We start from the raw sequence: 17,327 nt of genomic DNA, 5'->3' as shown, positions 1-17,327 counted from the left end.
ACTGCTGGCATATCAAAAAAACTACTATTGATGAAAATGAATTTTATAATTTCATTAAATTTCATTAGCATTTTAAAAAAAATTGGTTGTAATTGGATAATATAGGATGATATATGAGAAATTCACTACTCACAATTGGTTTATTTCACTATTCACATTATTTATTCATCGTTTCACTAAAACAATATGTTAGTACGTCAAAAAATATTTTTTTCACTTTCATCTTTAAAACACCAGTTTTTCTACGGTTTTGCAATACAAAAAATGGTACTTTAAACACGGACGTAACTAAAGTACTTTAATCACTTGATTTAGTCACGGGGTGGAGCTTGCGCTTGTACTTTTTGTCTTCAAAATACTTAACATACTGATTTGTCGATTTTTTATTTTATTTTATTTTATATAAGAAATTCCCAATCGTAATTTATTGCAATTGAATGCAATTTATGCGCAATTTATGGCGAATTATTATGTATTTCAGGGTTTCGTTTGCTCGAACACGATTTCAATACGCGCATCGCGTCTCCGGCTCCGGCTGGCACGGCACGAAGACATTATCGATTTAGTTCTAATATTTAATAATTGAACTCATAAATATTCATAACGAGCGCTCGCCAAACTCGGCGACGATCTGCTCCACAACGCGAATAGCGAACATCTTCACACTGGACCAAAAATACCTCAAATGTTTATACATAAATTCATGCAAGGGAATCCAGCAAACCTGAAAAACAAGCGAATAACACTCGTTGATTTTAAATACTTAACTTATTTATTTTTTATACCATATTAGAATATAATAAACAATAACAATGCCTAGAATTAATAATGATAATTGACTAATGTGTAAAAAAGTTGAAAATATCTCTTAACTTTCTTAAACACGTCGTTGATATTAAATGTTTGCGTTTTTTGCGTTTTTTTTTTGACAAAAAATGAAAATTTTAAAGTTTTTTAAATCAGAAATAACTTATTATTTGAACGCAAATGAGAAGACAGCAAGTACACTAATTTCTAAAATACCTTTGGCACTTTGAAACGAATGTCCAAAACATTAATATGTATTTGTAGGTAGTTATAACGACGATAGTCATGTTTATCATGTGTTTTTTTTCTGCTGCACATCTTCGTAATCATGGCAAATTTTTGATTTTTCCTTCATTTTTTTACAGACTGATGATTGCCATGACATTACTGCAATACACGTAAGTTGCTTCGTTTCATCTCAATTTTTCTTTAATTTTTTACGTTTTTTTTTTTATACAATAAGCCTCCTTTTATGTGTCTCTTGTTTCTGGTAGTTGTAAATTGCAATATGTTAATGTTTTCGTAATATTTACAAATGGAAAACCTGCGTGTGTGTGTGGGAGACGTGTTTCTAACACTTAATCATTAATATCGGTCATTAGGCGGTAGATAAACACAAAAAACTGGATTTAAACCATTTTTTCTTAAAAAAAAAATTTCGCAAAAAAATGTTTTAAATCCGTTTTTTTTTTCTTGGAAACAAATTCAGCTGCAGCTAGATTTTCTTCGATGAGTCACCCGCAATCATTCACACGCATACACTCATATTCATATTTTTTTACAAACGCCCACGAATTTATTCAATTATTTAAACAAATAAATTTAGTGATAGAAGTATTTACGGGTCACTTTAATTATATATAAGATAATTTACGTTTTATTCATTGTTTGTGTTGCGTTTGTGATTTGATCATTTATTTACGGTCAGAAAATAAACTCGGAGTATTCTTTGTTTAATTGGTTAAATTGTTAAATCTCTGTTTCGTAATTAGTGGCGATGCGAAGATATGTTAGATCATGACGGCATTATTCGTTTCTTTATATAGTTTAATACTGTTCCCAACTAAATATTCACACAAGATATGATTGGATATGAATTGTGTTCGTAATCAAAACTAAATTCAACATTTTACGTCACACGCGTTCTTTAAAATTTAATTAATTTACAAGCACGTTTACGTCGTCGTCGTGTGGATTCTCCAGCGGTGCAGAAACTGATTTCCAGTAATGGTTTAAGTTAAGAAATCAATGGGAAAAAACATCGGCGAAGCGAAAGTTAGATTTTACATTTCCGGTCTTCCGGGGTTTTTGCAGGCAGTCGTATCATTACTTCCATTTATTTATGCTTTTTTAATGCTTTGAGCAGAACTTTCGATCGTCGTCTCGTGTGTTGACTCGGTGGAAAAATGTTTCTTTTAGAGTTTTTAAGTTTAATTAGTGTTTTGATATGAAATACCCAATTTCGCAAGCAAGTGGGTTTAGTTTTCCGCAAAGTTGCACGTGTAGAGGAGGTGCACCGTCACGGTGAGGGCGATCTGGGGCGCAAGCCACCTGGATATGCTCATGCATCCTGTAAAAACCCAAAAATATTAATTTATTTACATACAGAGAAAAATTATCAAAGCATACAAGTAAAAAGTGCGTGATAAGTAATGATTTTGAACAAGCGAGTGATTAAAGCCAGTATTAGTGGTGTGATATTATGGGATGTGATATTTTGCAAGTAAAATTTTTAATTTTTTTTAATTTTTAGGTTTATTAAGCGTGATAGGTACATGCTAAGTGCCAAATTTGTTAGATATTTACTAGATACTATACTTTATCCACTGGTAATGAAAATTTTGTAATATTTTGTAAATTTTACGTGTTTTACATCACGCAAATCAAAAATTCCCTCTGTAAGCACATACATTACTTTGAACTTTTCTCCGCCGCTCCCCAAAGGGATTAAATTATAATAAATTTTTGAGAATTCCTAAAATGGGCGTAAAATCTCGTAAAATCACATCAAATTGAAAATTCATAATTAATCCTGGTCCGCTCTTAATGCGGCGTCAAAGGGACGACATGTCAAAACGGGCGTGCATTAAAATGCGATCCGCTAATTAATTTTGCCGAAGTGCTTAGTTAATGAAGCTCGTGTATTCGAGTGCGTAAAGCCTAAAGCGACATTTCGACATTTGTACCGCGCATGGTGATTAATTTTTTTTAAAAAACGAAAAAAAAATTCATTTTACTTTATTACGTGTGGTATTTTAAAAATATTTGAAAGTCTAAGATTTTATTTAAGGGTTGACAAAATGCCCAAAGTCGATTTCCATGTTGTAATTTAAATGTTTCAAGTCAAAGTGTATCTGAAGTGATGAATTTCGCTGGAATTATCTCGATGAAAGCAATTTTGAGGTGAATTGCTTGGTTTGCCAACGATTTGAAAGTCCATTACCGGAGTACTCGCCGAAAACCGGTTAAATAACATTTAAATATCCTAGCTATTTACCAACGCAATTTACGCACGCATTCTTAAATTTTATTTCAAAAAATTCTTCGTTTTTCACGCTGTGTTGATTTGTGTATACGTTTGTGTGGTGTCCTAAAAGTGTCTGACGCTATAAAACGCTTTGTCCTCTTGCGCACGACGGTTGGATGCGGGCACGACGACAGTTTTGCTCGTTTACGCGCTCGACGACGCCGCGCAATGATAAAAGAACAATGTTAATTCCGGTCACATAGCGTCGTCGCGCGGCGTCTTCAAGTTGACCGATAAAACAACTCGGTGTGTAGTAGGGTATACGTTTGCCGCAGCAGCGAGAGTAAAGGGCGCGCGTGTAAAAAGTTAAATAAAAGCGTACGACCACGCTCGGGAGACACAAAGCTGAAAGAGTGAAAGACGCGCGGCCACGTCCCGCCACTACTGTAAAATGTCGCTCGGACATATTTAATATTTATAAGCGCGCTGCGGATCTGCTGCTGGTTCTTGAAGGACGAATGCTGCAGTGTGAGATATGCGCGGATGCAGACGCAAGTAAATAATTTTTACCGCTTTCATCGCGTTATCGTAAATTGTATAGTTTATTGTGTAGCAACACTTGGGGAGAATGTTTAAGGCGTTTTTTTTGTACAGTTATATACGCAACATATTTTTGTTCAAAGAGAATTTGATGTAGATTAAGAATCTTCAATCCGTTTTTGTTTATTGCTTTTAGTTTTCGAGGTATTCACAAATGAAAATTTTTGAAAAAATGAAAATGCTATTTTTAGCTGTTTCAGTCCCGATTTCTGAACTGTTTCCTCCAGACTATTAATTATTTTGTTAACTTATCTTATAAAGAAGATTTTCGGAGTGTTATAATTATCAATCCGCTGGTTGCTATCGCTTTTAGTTTACGAGATATTCGCAATTGAAAAAAGTGAAAAAATTAAAAAATGGCTAATTTGAGCACTTTTAATCGCATTTTCTGAACTTTTACTTTACGAAATTTATACATGTTATTATTTTATCTTATAAAGAATTTTCTAAACTTTTATAATCCTTCATTTGTTGGTCGCTAGCATTTTTAGTTTAGAAGATATTCGTTATCGAAAAAACTCGAAAAATCAGGATAAATTTTTTTTTGGATTTTAGCTGTTTATTTATTTTATCAATATTTCCGACTTTCGACGCCTCGAATTTATATAATTTTATTACGTCTTATAGAGAATTTTCCGTAGATTCAGAATTTTCAAACCGTTTCTTTCCATCACTTTTAGTTTACATGAAAATTGCAATTAAAATATGGAAATTTAAAAAAAATCGAATAAAAATTGATATTTTCGCTTTATTTCGTTATTACATTAATTTTCTTTTCATGAAGTATCCGAAAATTATTGTTTTTATCAGTTGAGTCTTTGATTAGCTAACTTGGAATCATTTCCTCGCAGTAAATGTACTATTTTCTTCCGTTTCCGTCCTATAGCGCCATCACTTTTTTATATATATTTTTTTGCAACGTCTGAACACCGCCTAGTACCTACTGCGTTTGATGTAATATTAAAAGGAAACGGAAATGTATATTAGGGTATTTTTGTGTTCGCCGGCGCAGTGGAATGGGACGGCGGGCGGCCGTGTTTTATTCGCGTTCGACATTAACCGCGGTAGGCACGAGAGTACCGAGGGTAGTTCAAAAGTAAAAATTTAATGCGAAAGAGATTGCCAATAAATCTAAGGCGCGAAATGAATTCGTAATGGGATTTAAGAAGTTACTTCGGCTGGCCTCGCATGTTTCTTTACACTTTTACAGACATATCTTCTCTGATGGTATACTACATACTTAAAGATAAATTTGTTAATTTTTATTGTCACATTCGATGCATATAGCTAAGTTAAGTGAGCGATAAAATATTGTGTGTACTACATTCAGAAATGATTTTGAGGGTAAAATACGTGCGTGACAAATTCGGAATCGTGTAAATTGATGGATTTTTGTGCACAAAAGCGTCAAAACGTAACAGGTGGTTCAAATCACAGTTCGCAAGCAGCATGCGCGCCATTTCCGCCCGCGCTTGTGTTCGTCCATTAACGCTCTCAAACTTTCCCGCTCGCCAACAACAAGCGGCGGCGGCGGCAAACGCGCGACACTTGAAACAATGCTATTTTTGCAAAAATTGCGCGCGCCAAATCGAAAATCAATAAACGCTAAACGCCAACCCAAGAAAAAACAATATAAATCTCCCCATGGCGCAATCATTAAATGAATGATTACAATTTGGTATCAAACGCGTAATAAAAACGAATTAGCGCCTGGAGTGGGAAACAAGCGCCAAACAAGAGTGTGATGGAGATTTGATTGATTGATTTCTGATGTGGCGTGCGGTTGTTGTTGTTGTAATGGTGGTGGTGGTGTGGTTGTTTGGGGAGTTTAGTAGTGCTTGTTGTGGACTCTCTCTGTATACCTGATCCTTGCGGGCCCGGCGGCGTGTACAGGCTCAGCCCGTTTTCGACGACGGGGCCCGGCTGCAGGTCGCGCTTGTCCGATGAGGAAACCATCACCACCTTGGGCCGATCGTCGGCCGGCGCCACTATCGGCTTGCTGGTGTTCCGTTTCCCCGCCACGTCTGCAATGAGAACCACCTGTCAATTTTCCGAATTCAAACAAAACCGGCACACATCATAAATTGCACCTGCTATTCAAACAGATTTCTTCTTCAACATACGCTTGCGAAACTTTTCTATGGCAAAACTTTCATAAATTTCATCCGAGGCTTTGATAAAAGTTACAGAATTAAAATTAATTAAAAGAAAACGACAAAACGCCACGAAGCCCGCAAAGAAATCCATCCGAAACAATTCAACTACGCGTGTTTAGCCGCTGCTTTATTTCGTGCAAAATTCGCTTCGTGAAGATGATGTGCGGTCGCGGCGGGCGAGATGATGAAAAAGGTCGACATTGTTTAGCATCGCGCTGACGGCTGCCTCCAACTTTGCCAGCCCGCCAGAGAATAGAGAACAAACACATTTTAAACTCTCGCAAGACAAAAAGTACTCATTGTGTATCACCGGTGGCAAAGTTGCGAGAGCGTGTCTTAACCCTAACTTTGGCCATTACGACGCGTTGTGCTTTTCGCCGTGGTATTTATCACCTGGACTCTTAAGAAAAAGCTCGTAGGGGATGAAATGGGTTCAAAGAAAAAAAAGCATAACCTCGGGAGGTAACTACAGGGAAATTTTAATATTATTTTGATACTATAATGCCACAACGCTCATATTTCGACTAGGGCGTCAGGAACAATACCCACACTTCAACCCTTTCTACCCCCTTAACACTCGACTAGTGGTAGTGGTGAGATTTCGCTCAGATCGCCAAGAGAGTTTCGGTTACCTAACAAGTTACTACTCTGGCGGTCCGAATTTCAACATGTTTCTATCTTGTCTTCATGGTTTCACATACAGGGTGTTCAGAAATTAAAAATTAATTTTTGAACTTAAAATTTTGTTTTTTGTGCAATTAACGTGGATATTATAAGTTTTATGTAATTTTTTAAATTGTTTTGTGCTACCCTGTATAGTTGAAGTTATAAGTAGCACGCCCCTGGTCTCCGGTGGACCGTTTGCGACGTGCGAATGCAGTAATTTAAATCTTAACGTGTCACGCCATTTGCGCGAGTATTACTAAATCATTGCGCGCCGCCACTATTCCAGTGCAGCATTCTGCAACCCCTTGGTGAACTTTCTCTCGCGAATGCAGACATTTAACTATGAGTAGCTAGCTGAATTCGTTAAAAATTTTTTTAGCGTTCGGCTGAAAAATGTAACTTTTTGCCGAACATCTGATTAAAGCAGAAAAATCCGGATTAAAAATCCACTCGAAGCTATTTTCGCTTTTGTAACGGTCGCTGCGATTGTAGTAACTAAACTTTTTTAATACATTGTTTTTTGTTGATTCTCGGTACAGGTAATAATAATCATGGCCGTTGTGCACTACTTACTTTCTTTGTTTGAGCTGCTCTTCATTTCCGTTGCCCGCGGCGGCGTCGACGGCATCGGGATTTCTGAAAGCAAACAATATAGCGAAACAATCAAATCATTGGTCTGACAAATGCACATTGTAATCTCGCACAAATAACAAATCAATACAAAATAGTATATTATGCATCAAGTGACTAAACGGGGGTATTAGTCACGAGATTGATTGAGAGCGAGTGTTTAATAACGTTTAGACACGTGATTCTTACGCAATTGTATTCTACTCCCACTTTATTTCCACGTTTAGATTTTTGTATTTGAAATTTTGTATTTTAAATGTTTGACATTTGCTCGGGAAATATCAGGTTATAAATACCATTAAGCGCAGGCGCAAACTCCACCCCGTGACTAAAGCCCCTCTCTAAAGTACTTTAGTCACCGCCATGGCCGCCCGTGTTTAAAATACGACTTTTTCTATCTCAAAACTGCAGCTTTTAAAGTGGGAGTAGAAAAAAATAGAATTTTTGTATTTTTAAACAAATATTTTAACATCTTGTAAGTTTGAAGTGTGTCTAATTGTTATTACGTTTGCGTTGATTTTCCACCCTTTATCCGCGATAGTAATTAGAGCTACACCCTAATGAATGCGTATCTCTTTGAGTGCTAGGACTGGTTGGTTGGTCTATTGCTTAATTTTAACGCAGGATGTGCTGGTTCTGATGAAGGTTAAAAACAAACCCAAAAAGGGACCGACCTACTAGAGCTCGTCGGTTTCGCCTATATTAGTTTGGGACGCTGGACATCCCGGCAACATCCTAGATTCGCCATTTGCAGCGCGCAGAATGCGGAAATTCGAGTAATTCAAAATAATATTCATGAATTTTTGGGCTAGAAAATTCAGTTATGTCGGCGGCGGCGTGCACGTCCACCGTCCGCGCGTATGTTGCGGTGGTGCGTCGAGGCCATAGAATGTGCAACGTTTTGTGATGTAATTTACTGTTCTGCAGGCATGCAGGGCACTGCACTAATATAGAATTATGTTCACATTTATATTATGTTGTGAAAAATATTCACGTTTTTTTTACCTACCAGCGTAAATGATCACAAAAAAATGACGAAAATCTTTATTAATTACGTCAAATTTTAATTAATTAAATATTGTTTTTCACCTTTTGAAATTTCTCAATTTTTTTTCGTTTTGTTTTTTATCTTGTTTGTTGTTATTTGCACAAATATTGTAGATGCAAGATGCTTCCGGCTTCCTGTTTGCAGGCAAGTCGGAGGTCAATACGAAATTAATTTCCGTCTTTTACGATCCTCGAGAATGGAGCAATCGTAAAATTACAAAAGACGCTCGTCGGCGCTAATGCAAATAGAGCCAGCCACTCACCCCCGATGGTGCACAACGCGAGAGCGCCTTTATTAAAATACATTAAAGTTTGTTTTTTTCGCGTATTGCCCCGCGAATATTGCCGGAGGCAAATAGAGCGGAAAATATCTACATGGTTTTTCAATTTTATATAACATCCGGAGAGATAAGCAGCAAAAAATCGCGTGCATAATATTTACACATCTTCATATTACGAAAAAAAATCAGAAAAACATTCTTAAAGAACAAATAAAATTGTTATTATGTAATTGAGCACATTGAAGGGGTTGTAATACGCAACGTGTCCGAAATATTGCTATCAATGGGTTGGTTATAGGCAATTCAATTATTGCAAATACCAGCAAGCTGGCCGCGTTGTTATTATTATTCGATTTCGAGGGGTAAACCACCGCTGGGCGCCGGTCGTTGGTTTTTATAGATTTTTGCCGCAACCGCAGCCGGGGACGCAACAAAAGCGCCGATTACGCGACATGAATATTAAGATCCGGCCTGTTTCACCCTTCAACCCTCTTCGGCCTGTGGAACGTGTGGTCATGATTACACCCTCACCCTCAATTCAATATAATTGATTATAAAAAAATATATTAATTTTTGCTTACCGTATAATCTGATGGAACCCTCTGTTTCACCAAGAGAATTTTTGGATATGCATCGATAATTGCCGAAATCTCCAAATTGTAGATTGCGTACGGTCAACTTCATATGCGCCCTGTAGCTATTCTCCATTGTCTCAGTGCTGAATTTTTTATTCGGCAGCAGCATGACATTATCGTACACCCAGTAGCTGATTGCGCGCGGGTAGGCCTCGGTGTGGCAGTCGATGGTGACATCCGTGCCAGCCGGCGCGCCCACCAATTGATTCGGCACCCAAATCATCGGCGAAACTGGAACATACAAAATGAGCATGCCGCATTACAAAACGCCATCCCCTAAATATCCGTCACCTGTCGCATTATAAACCCCCGCGCGTGCACGAGAAACAGTGTTTATTTTCTGTAAAATTAATATGTAATTCATACGCGCATCAACCACCCCCCGGTTTGGTTGACGCGCGCATGTTAATTAAGCTGATGGCTGATTTGCATGCGCGAAAGTATATCAAGTGGAAATTAGAATATAATGAAGACAATAATTTGTGTAAATTTACTCGCGCGTCAGTTAACGGACTAATCGTGTAATCAAAGTTCTGTGGAAACCACACGCGCGCCAGCGTCATGGTGCGGGGGTGTGTGTACGTGTCCTACATGCTTTCGCAACTTGCTACTCGCCAACTCGAAAGCAACCAAAGCAGCCAACAATGAACGCAACTCGGTGGTTGGATTCGCACATATTCCTTGGGCTATTTGAACTTGCCTCCTAGGGTGTGCAACGAGGGTGTGTTTAATGTTTACACGATAATTTCCAACAATATTCAACTGAAATCACAAAATTTTCAAAAATAAATTTTATTAATTTTGGTGTGGAAATTTTGCACGTTGTGGAATGCGTGTGCTAATGAAGCGATTTCATAATTCGCATAATTTACGCGTGTGCATTCGCACCAACCCCCCTGGTACAAAAACTACCACCCGCCGCGTCGACGTAAATTGACTAAAATTTATAATTTCATAATAAACGTGCGTCGAATTAATACCATGATTTAATTTTGTTTTATTGACGTTTCGGCAATATTTGTACTCTATAATGAATCAATAGCGGGGGTTGAAAATGTTCGAGTCGCGTTGCGTGGAGAAATAGGAAAATAAAACGCTCGAATGATGCGCCAACGATAAATGACAATATACGAGCAATCCATAGAGCTAAATTGCGTTTGCCGCTGTGCCTTTTCCAGGACTACCCAAAAGGAACAAGGAGAGAATCGTGACTGTAGAGATATATCGTCAGAGGTGCTTTTTTTTTCTCCCAGCGCTATTCTCGACGATAATTTAAGAGCTGTGCTCTTTTATGACGTATAAATTGCACGCAATTCGATGGCTCAATTTTACAACTAGATAAAAGTTAATATTTCTAATGGTTGGATTTTTTCCTTTTGCGCTGCTTTGACGTGAAGAGATTGTTTGACATAACACTTGACGAGTGTAATATTCCTAAGTACAAGAGTTTTAAACGCCGAATTGCGTGCCACTGCTGCTGTGCGAAGATGTTGGATGTCGGAGGCGGTGGTGAGTCGCGTCGCACTGCGGTTTGGTTTATTTCCCCCGGGTGCCCCGACAGCAACATATGATCTCTGAGGCGTGCGCGTGAAGACCTTCCAAGACAAACAGCGCGCAATTTCGCTGGCACTCGTGAAAATTGTCATCGTTTTGGAATTTATGTGCGCTTGTCACAGACTAGTCGGGGGATAATTTTTGTTGTTGTTTTTCACCTTCGTAAAAAGTTAATTAGTATAATTGCGAAATTTGCGTAAAATAGTTTTGAATTTGCATTTCTTGCTTTCGGATGTAATTTAACCCTTATCGGCCAGCGGCGGGAACAAAAAGTTTGTTTGCCAAGGGCAGAACGGAGGCAGATTAAACAGATTTCGATCCGATTAGAATGTGAATGCATTCCAAGTGCGCATCGGGCATTAAAGGGTTTGTCCGTGAGTAAATAACGCGAAAATTTGGTAATTTACCACTACGAGTATAAAGCGTAGTATGCATCTTGTTCTAGTTTTAGCTTTCGTCCGTTATCCCTCAACTTTCATGCTTCGCGCTTCGATATCAGCTAATGAATATTTATAAACCATTAGACGGGGTTGTGATGACGCTAAGCCTTTTCGACCCGCAGCGCAAAAGTGCTGATGCGTTGATCTGATCTTTACTCTGTCATATTTCTGCTTTCGCTCGTTTTGGCCGGACAAAACATGCCGCTGATGAGTCGCCAAACAAAAAATATTATTAAACGCACGCTAAAAGGTTTTGTTGTTGTGTGTGACTTTTTTGCAGGTGGTAACGCGTTCATCGCTTCCAAATGATACCGCGAACACGGGTATTAACAAAATCAACACGGCGCACACAAATCCACATGTGTCAGAAAAATGCGGCGAAAGAAAAACCTCTGTTTGTGCATTTTTTGTCAAAAAACATCAAAAAACTTACAAATACAACATTTCAAGTAGATTGAAGTTGTGGTTATTGTTTCAAAATGGAAAATTTCCATTTACGACACACATGTAAGAGCCGCGCGCGTTCGGAAAACTTTAAAAAATCACTATCCGTAGGGTGCACACGGTAACATTTGTGCGCAAAGCGAGACGCAGGGAACGCAGCGACCGGGGCAAATATTGTTTCCCGATTTTATGGCATTTCAATATCGACATTGCGTTCGTGCTCGGGCAGCGCGTCCCCGGCATTATGCCCTTTTATTGATGTACTTGCCCGCATTTTGCTACTTTTCCATCACGCCACTCTGGTGTTTCATAAAGAAAAAAATCAACGCCCTGGGAAACGTCTGAAGGGCGCTGAATTAATGCGTTTCGCGGGTAATTAATTATCACGCTGCGGTTTTACGAATGCATTTAAATAAATTAATATATTATTTGCGCCAAAAGCAAAAAAAAAACCAAAAATATAAAAATTCACGGAAAACGTTAAATATTTGACTGTAGAGTTTAATGTTTGAACATTTGTGGAATACTATCCGGTGAAAATAAATATGTTGCCATTAGATACGTGATCTTTTCGCTAAGGGTAGTAAAACTTGGCCGAACTTCCAGCAAGTGGTCAATAACTGTCTGGGAAAATTGTTGTTCGAAAGTGTGAGCAATGAAAAACGAAAATAAACAAAAGTCATCTTAGACTTTTGCCACGCCGTGGCATCTAGCACCACTTGATTCGTCTCGTTTCCACCCTTAGGTAGGTAAAAGTCGAAAGAAACCGCGCGTTCGCAGATATGTAACGTGTGTAATGGCACGTGAGCGATAACTGCCATCATTGCGAATCGATTTCGAGTTTATTTGCCTCGCGCGCTTCCGCTTCCGTTTCCTACTCTCCTACCCTCTCCTCCCCCTCGCATACAACACCACCGCTGAGGACTGGGGTGGTCTTAAATTGATTTCGAACATAAATCTTCGACCTATTGACATTTAATGCGCGCCGGGAGCGACGCATTCCGACTTATTTAAAAAAGACCCGCGCACCCCCAACCCTTAATTTTACCCTGGCAGCCAGTGCCACCCATCGCGCGGGAGATGGCCAGACGATCGTTCGTATTCAGCGTGCATCGCGCCACGTATTTCATTCCCGGCACCTACATCAGCGTCAAACAACGTCGGCAAGCGTTCCGCGCGCGGGGGTGGGATGAGGGGGTGCCTAGAAAACATAAAACGGCGCGCGCGTCGGAGAACAACAGACAGCTAAAAAACAGAGCGGAAAGCTGTTGGTATGGAGAGGAAACTAGAAATGGCGAAACATGCACTTTTTTCCTCCTCTCTTCCTTATTTTTATTTTTTTATTTCGGGCGGATGAAAAGACGTTGCATATTTTTCAATTCGCGCCGAATGATGGTGCCCATCACGCGTTGCGCCGCACAGCGCGTTATTCAATTGCGGAGTTTTTCTTTTTTACCTCGCCGAGCAGCCAACAAGCGGAGAGCGGCAAACTTTCATTGCGTGTTCATTTAATATTCATACGAAATTATGATAACTTTTGCGATTTTTCTGGGCAAGGCTTAGGAGGGGAGGAGTGGGGGTGGGGGTGAAAGGGGGATTATACTCGCTTTGTTCAACAACTGTTTAACAAGTGTAATATTTTTTCATAGTAAAATGAAAAATATTTTGGAAAATATCTCAATTTAATTTTAAAAATATAAGACATTCATCATAAAAAAGAATCAACCCTAATTTTATAACCCTTAGGGATTTATTTATGCAACAAAAATTAGCTTATCGTGTATTCTAATAAATAATCTTTAATATATTAAGTTTTATTAAAATTGCTTCAGTAGTTTTTGCCCGAAACCGTTACAAACATACTTTCTAATATTATTGAAGAGGTGGGAGTAAGGGGGATTATACTTGCTTTGTTCAACAACTGTAATATTTTTATATCGTAAAATGAAAAATATTTTTGAAAATATCTCCATTTAATTTAAAAACACAAGAAAAACATCATGCAAAACTTCTAACCCTAATTTTACAACTCTTAGATATTTATTTATACAACAAAAGTTAGCTTATCGTTTATTCCTATAAATAACCTATAATTTTACCAAGTTTTATCAAAATTGCTTCCCTAGTTTTTGCAATAAAGCGGAACAAACATACTTTTTGATATTTCTTAAGATCCGGTTGAGATAATACATTAATAAACGGATTTATTGATGTTAAATGATGTTCCACACAATCGTCCTTGTTAATATCGGTAATAACACTCGCTATAAAATAGTAGCGTGTGACTGAAAGAAATTAAACGTCAAAATGACGACCGCCCCGCCATTATATCGCCTCTATTGTGTTATTTTACGAGACCTGAGACGTTCCGACCGTATCGACCCTCGGCTGGCATTTTTCCACAACCTCTTTCTTCGTTTTCCTGCTGCGCGCGTGTCGGACCGACGTCCTGTCAGCTTGTCGTCTTTTCTACATCCGCATAATACCCGCAGGTGGTTTCCCGATTTCACTTATTAATAGCCGAATCGTGTCACAATACCACTCACGCTGTCATAATATTTTTATTACTCAAACATATATGAAATCGAGTTGATTAGAAATAAAAGACGAAATTATGTTGAAGGTGCGAGGTAATAATTAGCACTTGTTGATTCTCGATGCGGTGTGTAAAGCCTATGTGGGTGAGGGTGAAGAGGGTGAAGACCTTAAAGCATTAAAATTTAATTTGTGCGTCGCGCGATTTTTTATGCCCGGCCCGTACGGCGCACGCCGGCTAATAAAAGTCGGCTTGGAGGGTAGTAAATTCGCCAATAAGGCATCGATATCGCCGTTTGCGGGCGCGCGTATTTATTGCCGGTGAGGTTTTACGGTTATGTCCTATCTTCCGTGAGGTTTACCACAATCCGTCATTTTTAATAAATTATAAATGCTCACATTTACGATGTAACTAGCTGCGTTTTAGCTGCAATGACAATGATTCGCTCAATATTAGCTGCAGCAGGTTGCTGCGAAAGTTTGTCTAGCATTGTGTATTTTGCTCGGTTCATAGGGGAATGTTTGAATGTGTAGAGTGAGGTTATGCCGAAATAACGATTGTATCGATTACACACGCCGAACTCGCGCCGCTGTTTGTGCATCGTTATTAGCGAAGTTTGCGTTTGCGTTTTGACTCGGCGCGGCAGCAGCCGAGGCGGAAATTCAAGCCGCCCGCGCGCGCCGTGCGGCGAAATGCGCACGTCGCTTCGGATAATAAAATAGAACACTTGCTCGATGCGTTCGCGGTGTGCGCTTACTGTGTTTGCATTTTGTGTTTATCGGAACGTAAGGTAAGCACGAGCGAATTTCGAATTGTACATGTTCGATACAAATTCGGATTCAATTGATGTACCAACTCTCGAACAATTCCACCAATTGCCAAAATAGTGCATATTCTCACATATTGTAATATTTATTCATTTGTAAATTTACCATTTCTTTGTTTTTTGATGAATCTTATCCTTATTTCAACTTGTGAGCTTCTGAAGGCAAATTTGTTAGAATTTCTCATCGGCGCCTCCGCAATTGCAACAATTTCTCTCTTCGCGCTGCGAAAAGCTCTCCGTTGAGCTTTGAGCTTCCAGAGCTTTCCAGCTTTCGAAGGTGCGGCCTTTGTGCGGTCGTTTGTCGCCCCGTTTCGCCCGGTTCATTCCTCATTCATTATCTAATACGCGCGAGTTAATGTCGCGGCGGCGAGTTTCGACCCTCTTCTTCGTTTCGTCTCAAAGAATGCGAAACAAAACAAAACATGCGCAAGTAAAATGCAAAATCTGACAAAAGTACCGCGTTGAGTTTTAGTACGGATGGTAGTGCTGGTGGTGGAGAGGGTTGATGGGGTTGTTGTTGTCTTTTTACTCGTGAGGGTGCGCGTAATGTTGAGCAAATGAAGATACAGCGGATTACACAAAGCGAAGGCAAACTGAGAATGATTAATTCGGCGCGCCGAACGAGATGGAGATGGAGATGGCGGGCGAAGGGTTGCTTGTTCGTGCGCTTTGGGGTGGCGTGTCGCGCCCTCGCCATCCCCCGATAACATATTTTGTTTGTTCGGCGTTGGGCGCTTGTTCAGCGCAAAATAACGCTGGTGCGTCGTTTAAACTCTTGTCTGCTCATCGCCACTCGTTTTATTAATGATATTAATTTATTAAAATATTAATTAATTCTCGTACTTGGTGGGTAAATTAATCACACCACACATACACATATTTACCCATTCAAACAGCCACATAAGCATTTTACTAGCGTTAACAAGTTTTACTAACGTGTTTCGAAATTGAATTTTGCATTTTGTTCATTTTTCATCGTCAACAACTCATCTAATCAGCTTAGGTTAATTAACAATGCGGGAGGAAAAATAAAATTAGCGCAGATACTTAGTAGTGCAACTTGTTGTACTTGTGCGCGTACTTGTACTTGTTTATTATTAAAATTTTAATCCCAATTTTCCGTTTTGTACTTTAATGCTCGAAGCGAATTTCTTAGTCGCGCTGTGTGGGTTGTTGAGGAAAGCGAACGCAGGAAAAAACTCATTAAGAACCAAGGAAATTTCTGCGGGGTTAATCCGTTTCTTTGTCATCGCTTTAATAAAATTGCGCGCTCACAAAAGGCAACTACAACTTTTCCGCCGCACGCAATACCGATTTTTATGACAATGACAATATCTTTAAGATTAATTTTTAATCAATTAATACTTGCGAAAGTTTTAGATTTTATTTTATACTAGCTTATGCCCGCGACTTCGTCCCGGTAGTGTTTAATAAAAATGAAATTCGTTTTAACTGCCTTGTTCTAGACATAGTATGTGTCAATTCTATTAATAAGATTCATAATTTTACTTAAAAAAATTAATTATATAAAGAAGTGCTAATAATGCACTTTAGCGCGCCATCTCGGATTCAACTATTTAACTATAAATATGATTGAATCTCTATGCCAACTTTTATCCTATAGCAAAGGGCTGTCTTTAGGGTTTTCCCGGCAATTATTCGAATTTTCCTCGCCGTAAAAACCATCCTTGGACTTTAACGAACATTTAATAAAAAATTGACCAAATTGGTCTAGGCGTTGATGAGTTATACGCTTACCAACAGATTTTACAATTCATTTTTATTTTATAAATTAATATTTTATGGTGTAAAATGTCTTGCAGGTGATTTTAGTTAGCGAAACGAGAAAATTTTGTATTTTTTTTTTGCGTTGACATGACTTTCTGACATGCCGCAGCAATGATTGTAACGAAGATAATTCGTTTTGCGCCCTTGCGCCGCCCCAAGAATTGAAAATTTTACATAATTATACGAAAACAAGTCAATTTGCGGATGGTAGCTGGCGGTGGTTCGCGGTTGCATCCGGCATTCAGAGGGTGCGCCGGCACGTAATTTGCGTTTTGTTTTCTTCGTTTCGCTTGCAAATTGGCGCAGAAAAAGCTGTTTTTCTTGGGGATTTTTGAGCGGCCGCCACCGCCGCTTGTTTCGTAGCTCATTAAATTGTTAGGCCTCCAAAGAGAAAACATGATGGAAACTAGCGCTTGCGGTAAATCGGGCGTTTTTAATTGGTGCGCTCAA

General features: G+C 38.8%; 1 protein-coding gene across 3 annotated transcripts in view; it reads right to left on the bottom strand.

Moving 5' to 3' along the window:
• Window positions 1–749: 749 nt before the first annotated feature.
• DIP-delta (Dpr-interacting protein delta) overlaps window positions 750–17,327 on the bottom strand; it is a 70,416-nt gene continuing 53,838 nt past the window's right edge. For 2 of the 3 annotated variants that reach the window (XM_065310221.1, XM_065310222.1), the window contains exons 6-9: window positions 9,236–9,520; window positions 7,270–7,332; window positions 5,737–5,898; window positions 750–2,377 (exon numbers count right to left, since the gene is read on the bottom strand). In XM_065310221.1, the coding sequence (XP_065166293.1) occupies window positions 2,286–2,377; window positions 5,737–5,898; window positions 7,270–7,332; window positions 9,236–9,520 (602 nt within the window). In that variant the 3' untranslated portion in view covers window positions 750–2,285. The remainder of the gene's footprint in view (window positions 2,378–5,736; window positions 5,899–7,269; window positions 7,333–9,235; window positions 9,521–17,327) is intronic. The other variant, XM_065310223.1, reaches the window with a different exon arrangement.

This window comes from Atheta coriaria, unplaced genomic scaffold (assembly GCF_025399875.1).
Source record: "Atheta coriaria isolate IRGN ID8LTWV9N9 unplaced genomic scaffold, Caltech_Dcor_3.1 hic_scaffold_8_pilon, whole genome shotgun sequence".
NCBI classification, from domain to species: domain Eukaryota; kingdom Metazoa; phylum Arthropoda; class Insecta; order Coleoptera; family Staphylinidae; genus Dalotia; species Dalotia coriaria.
This window is presented reverse-complemented; position numbering and strand designations above follow the sequence as displayed.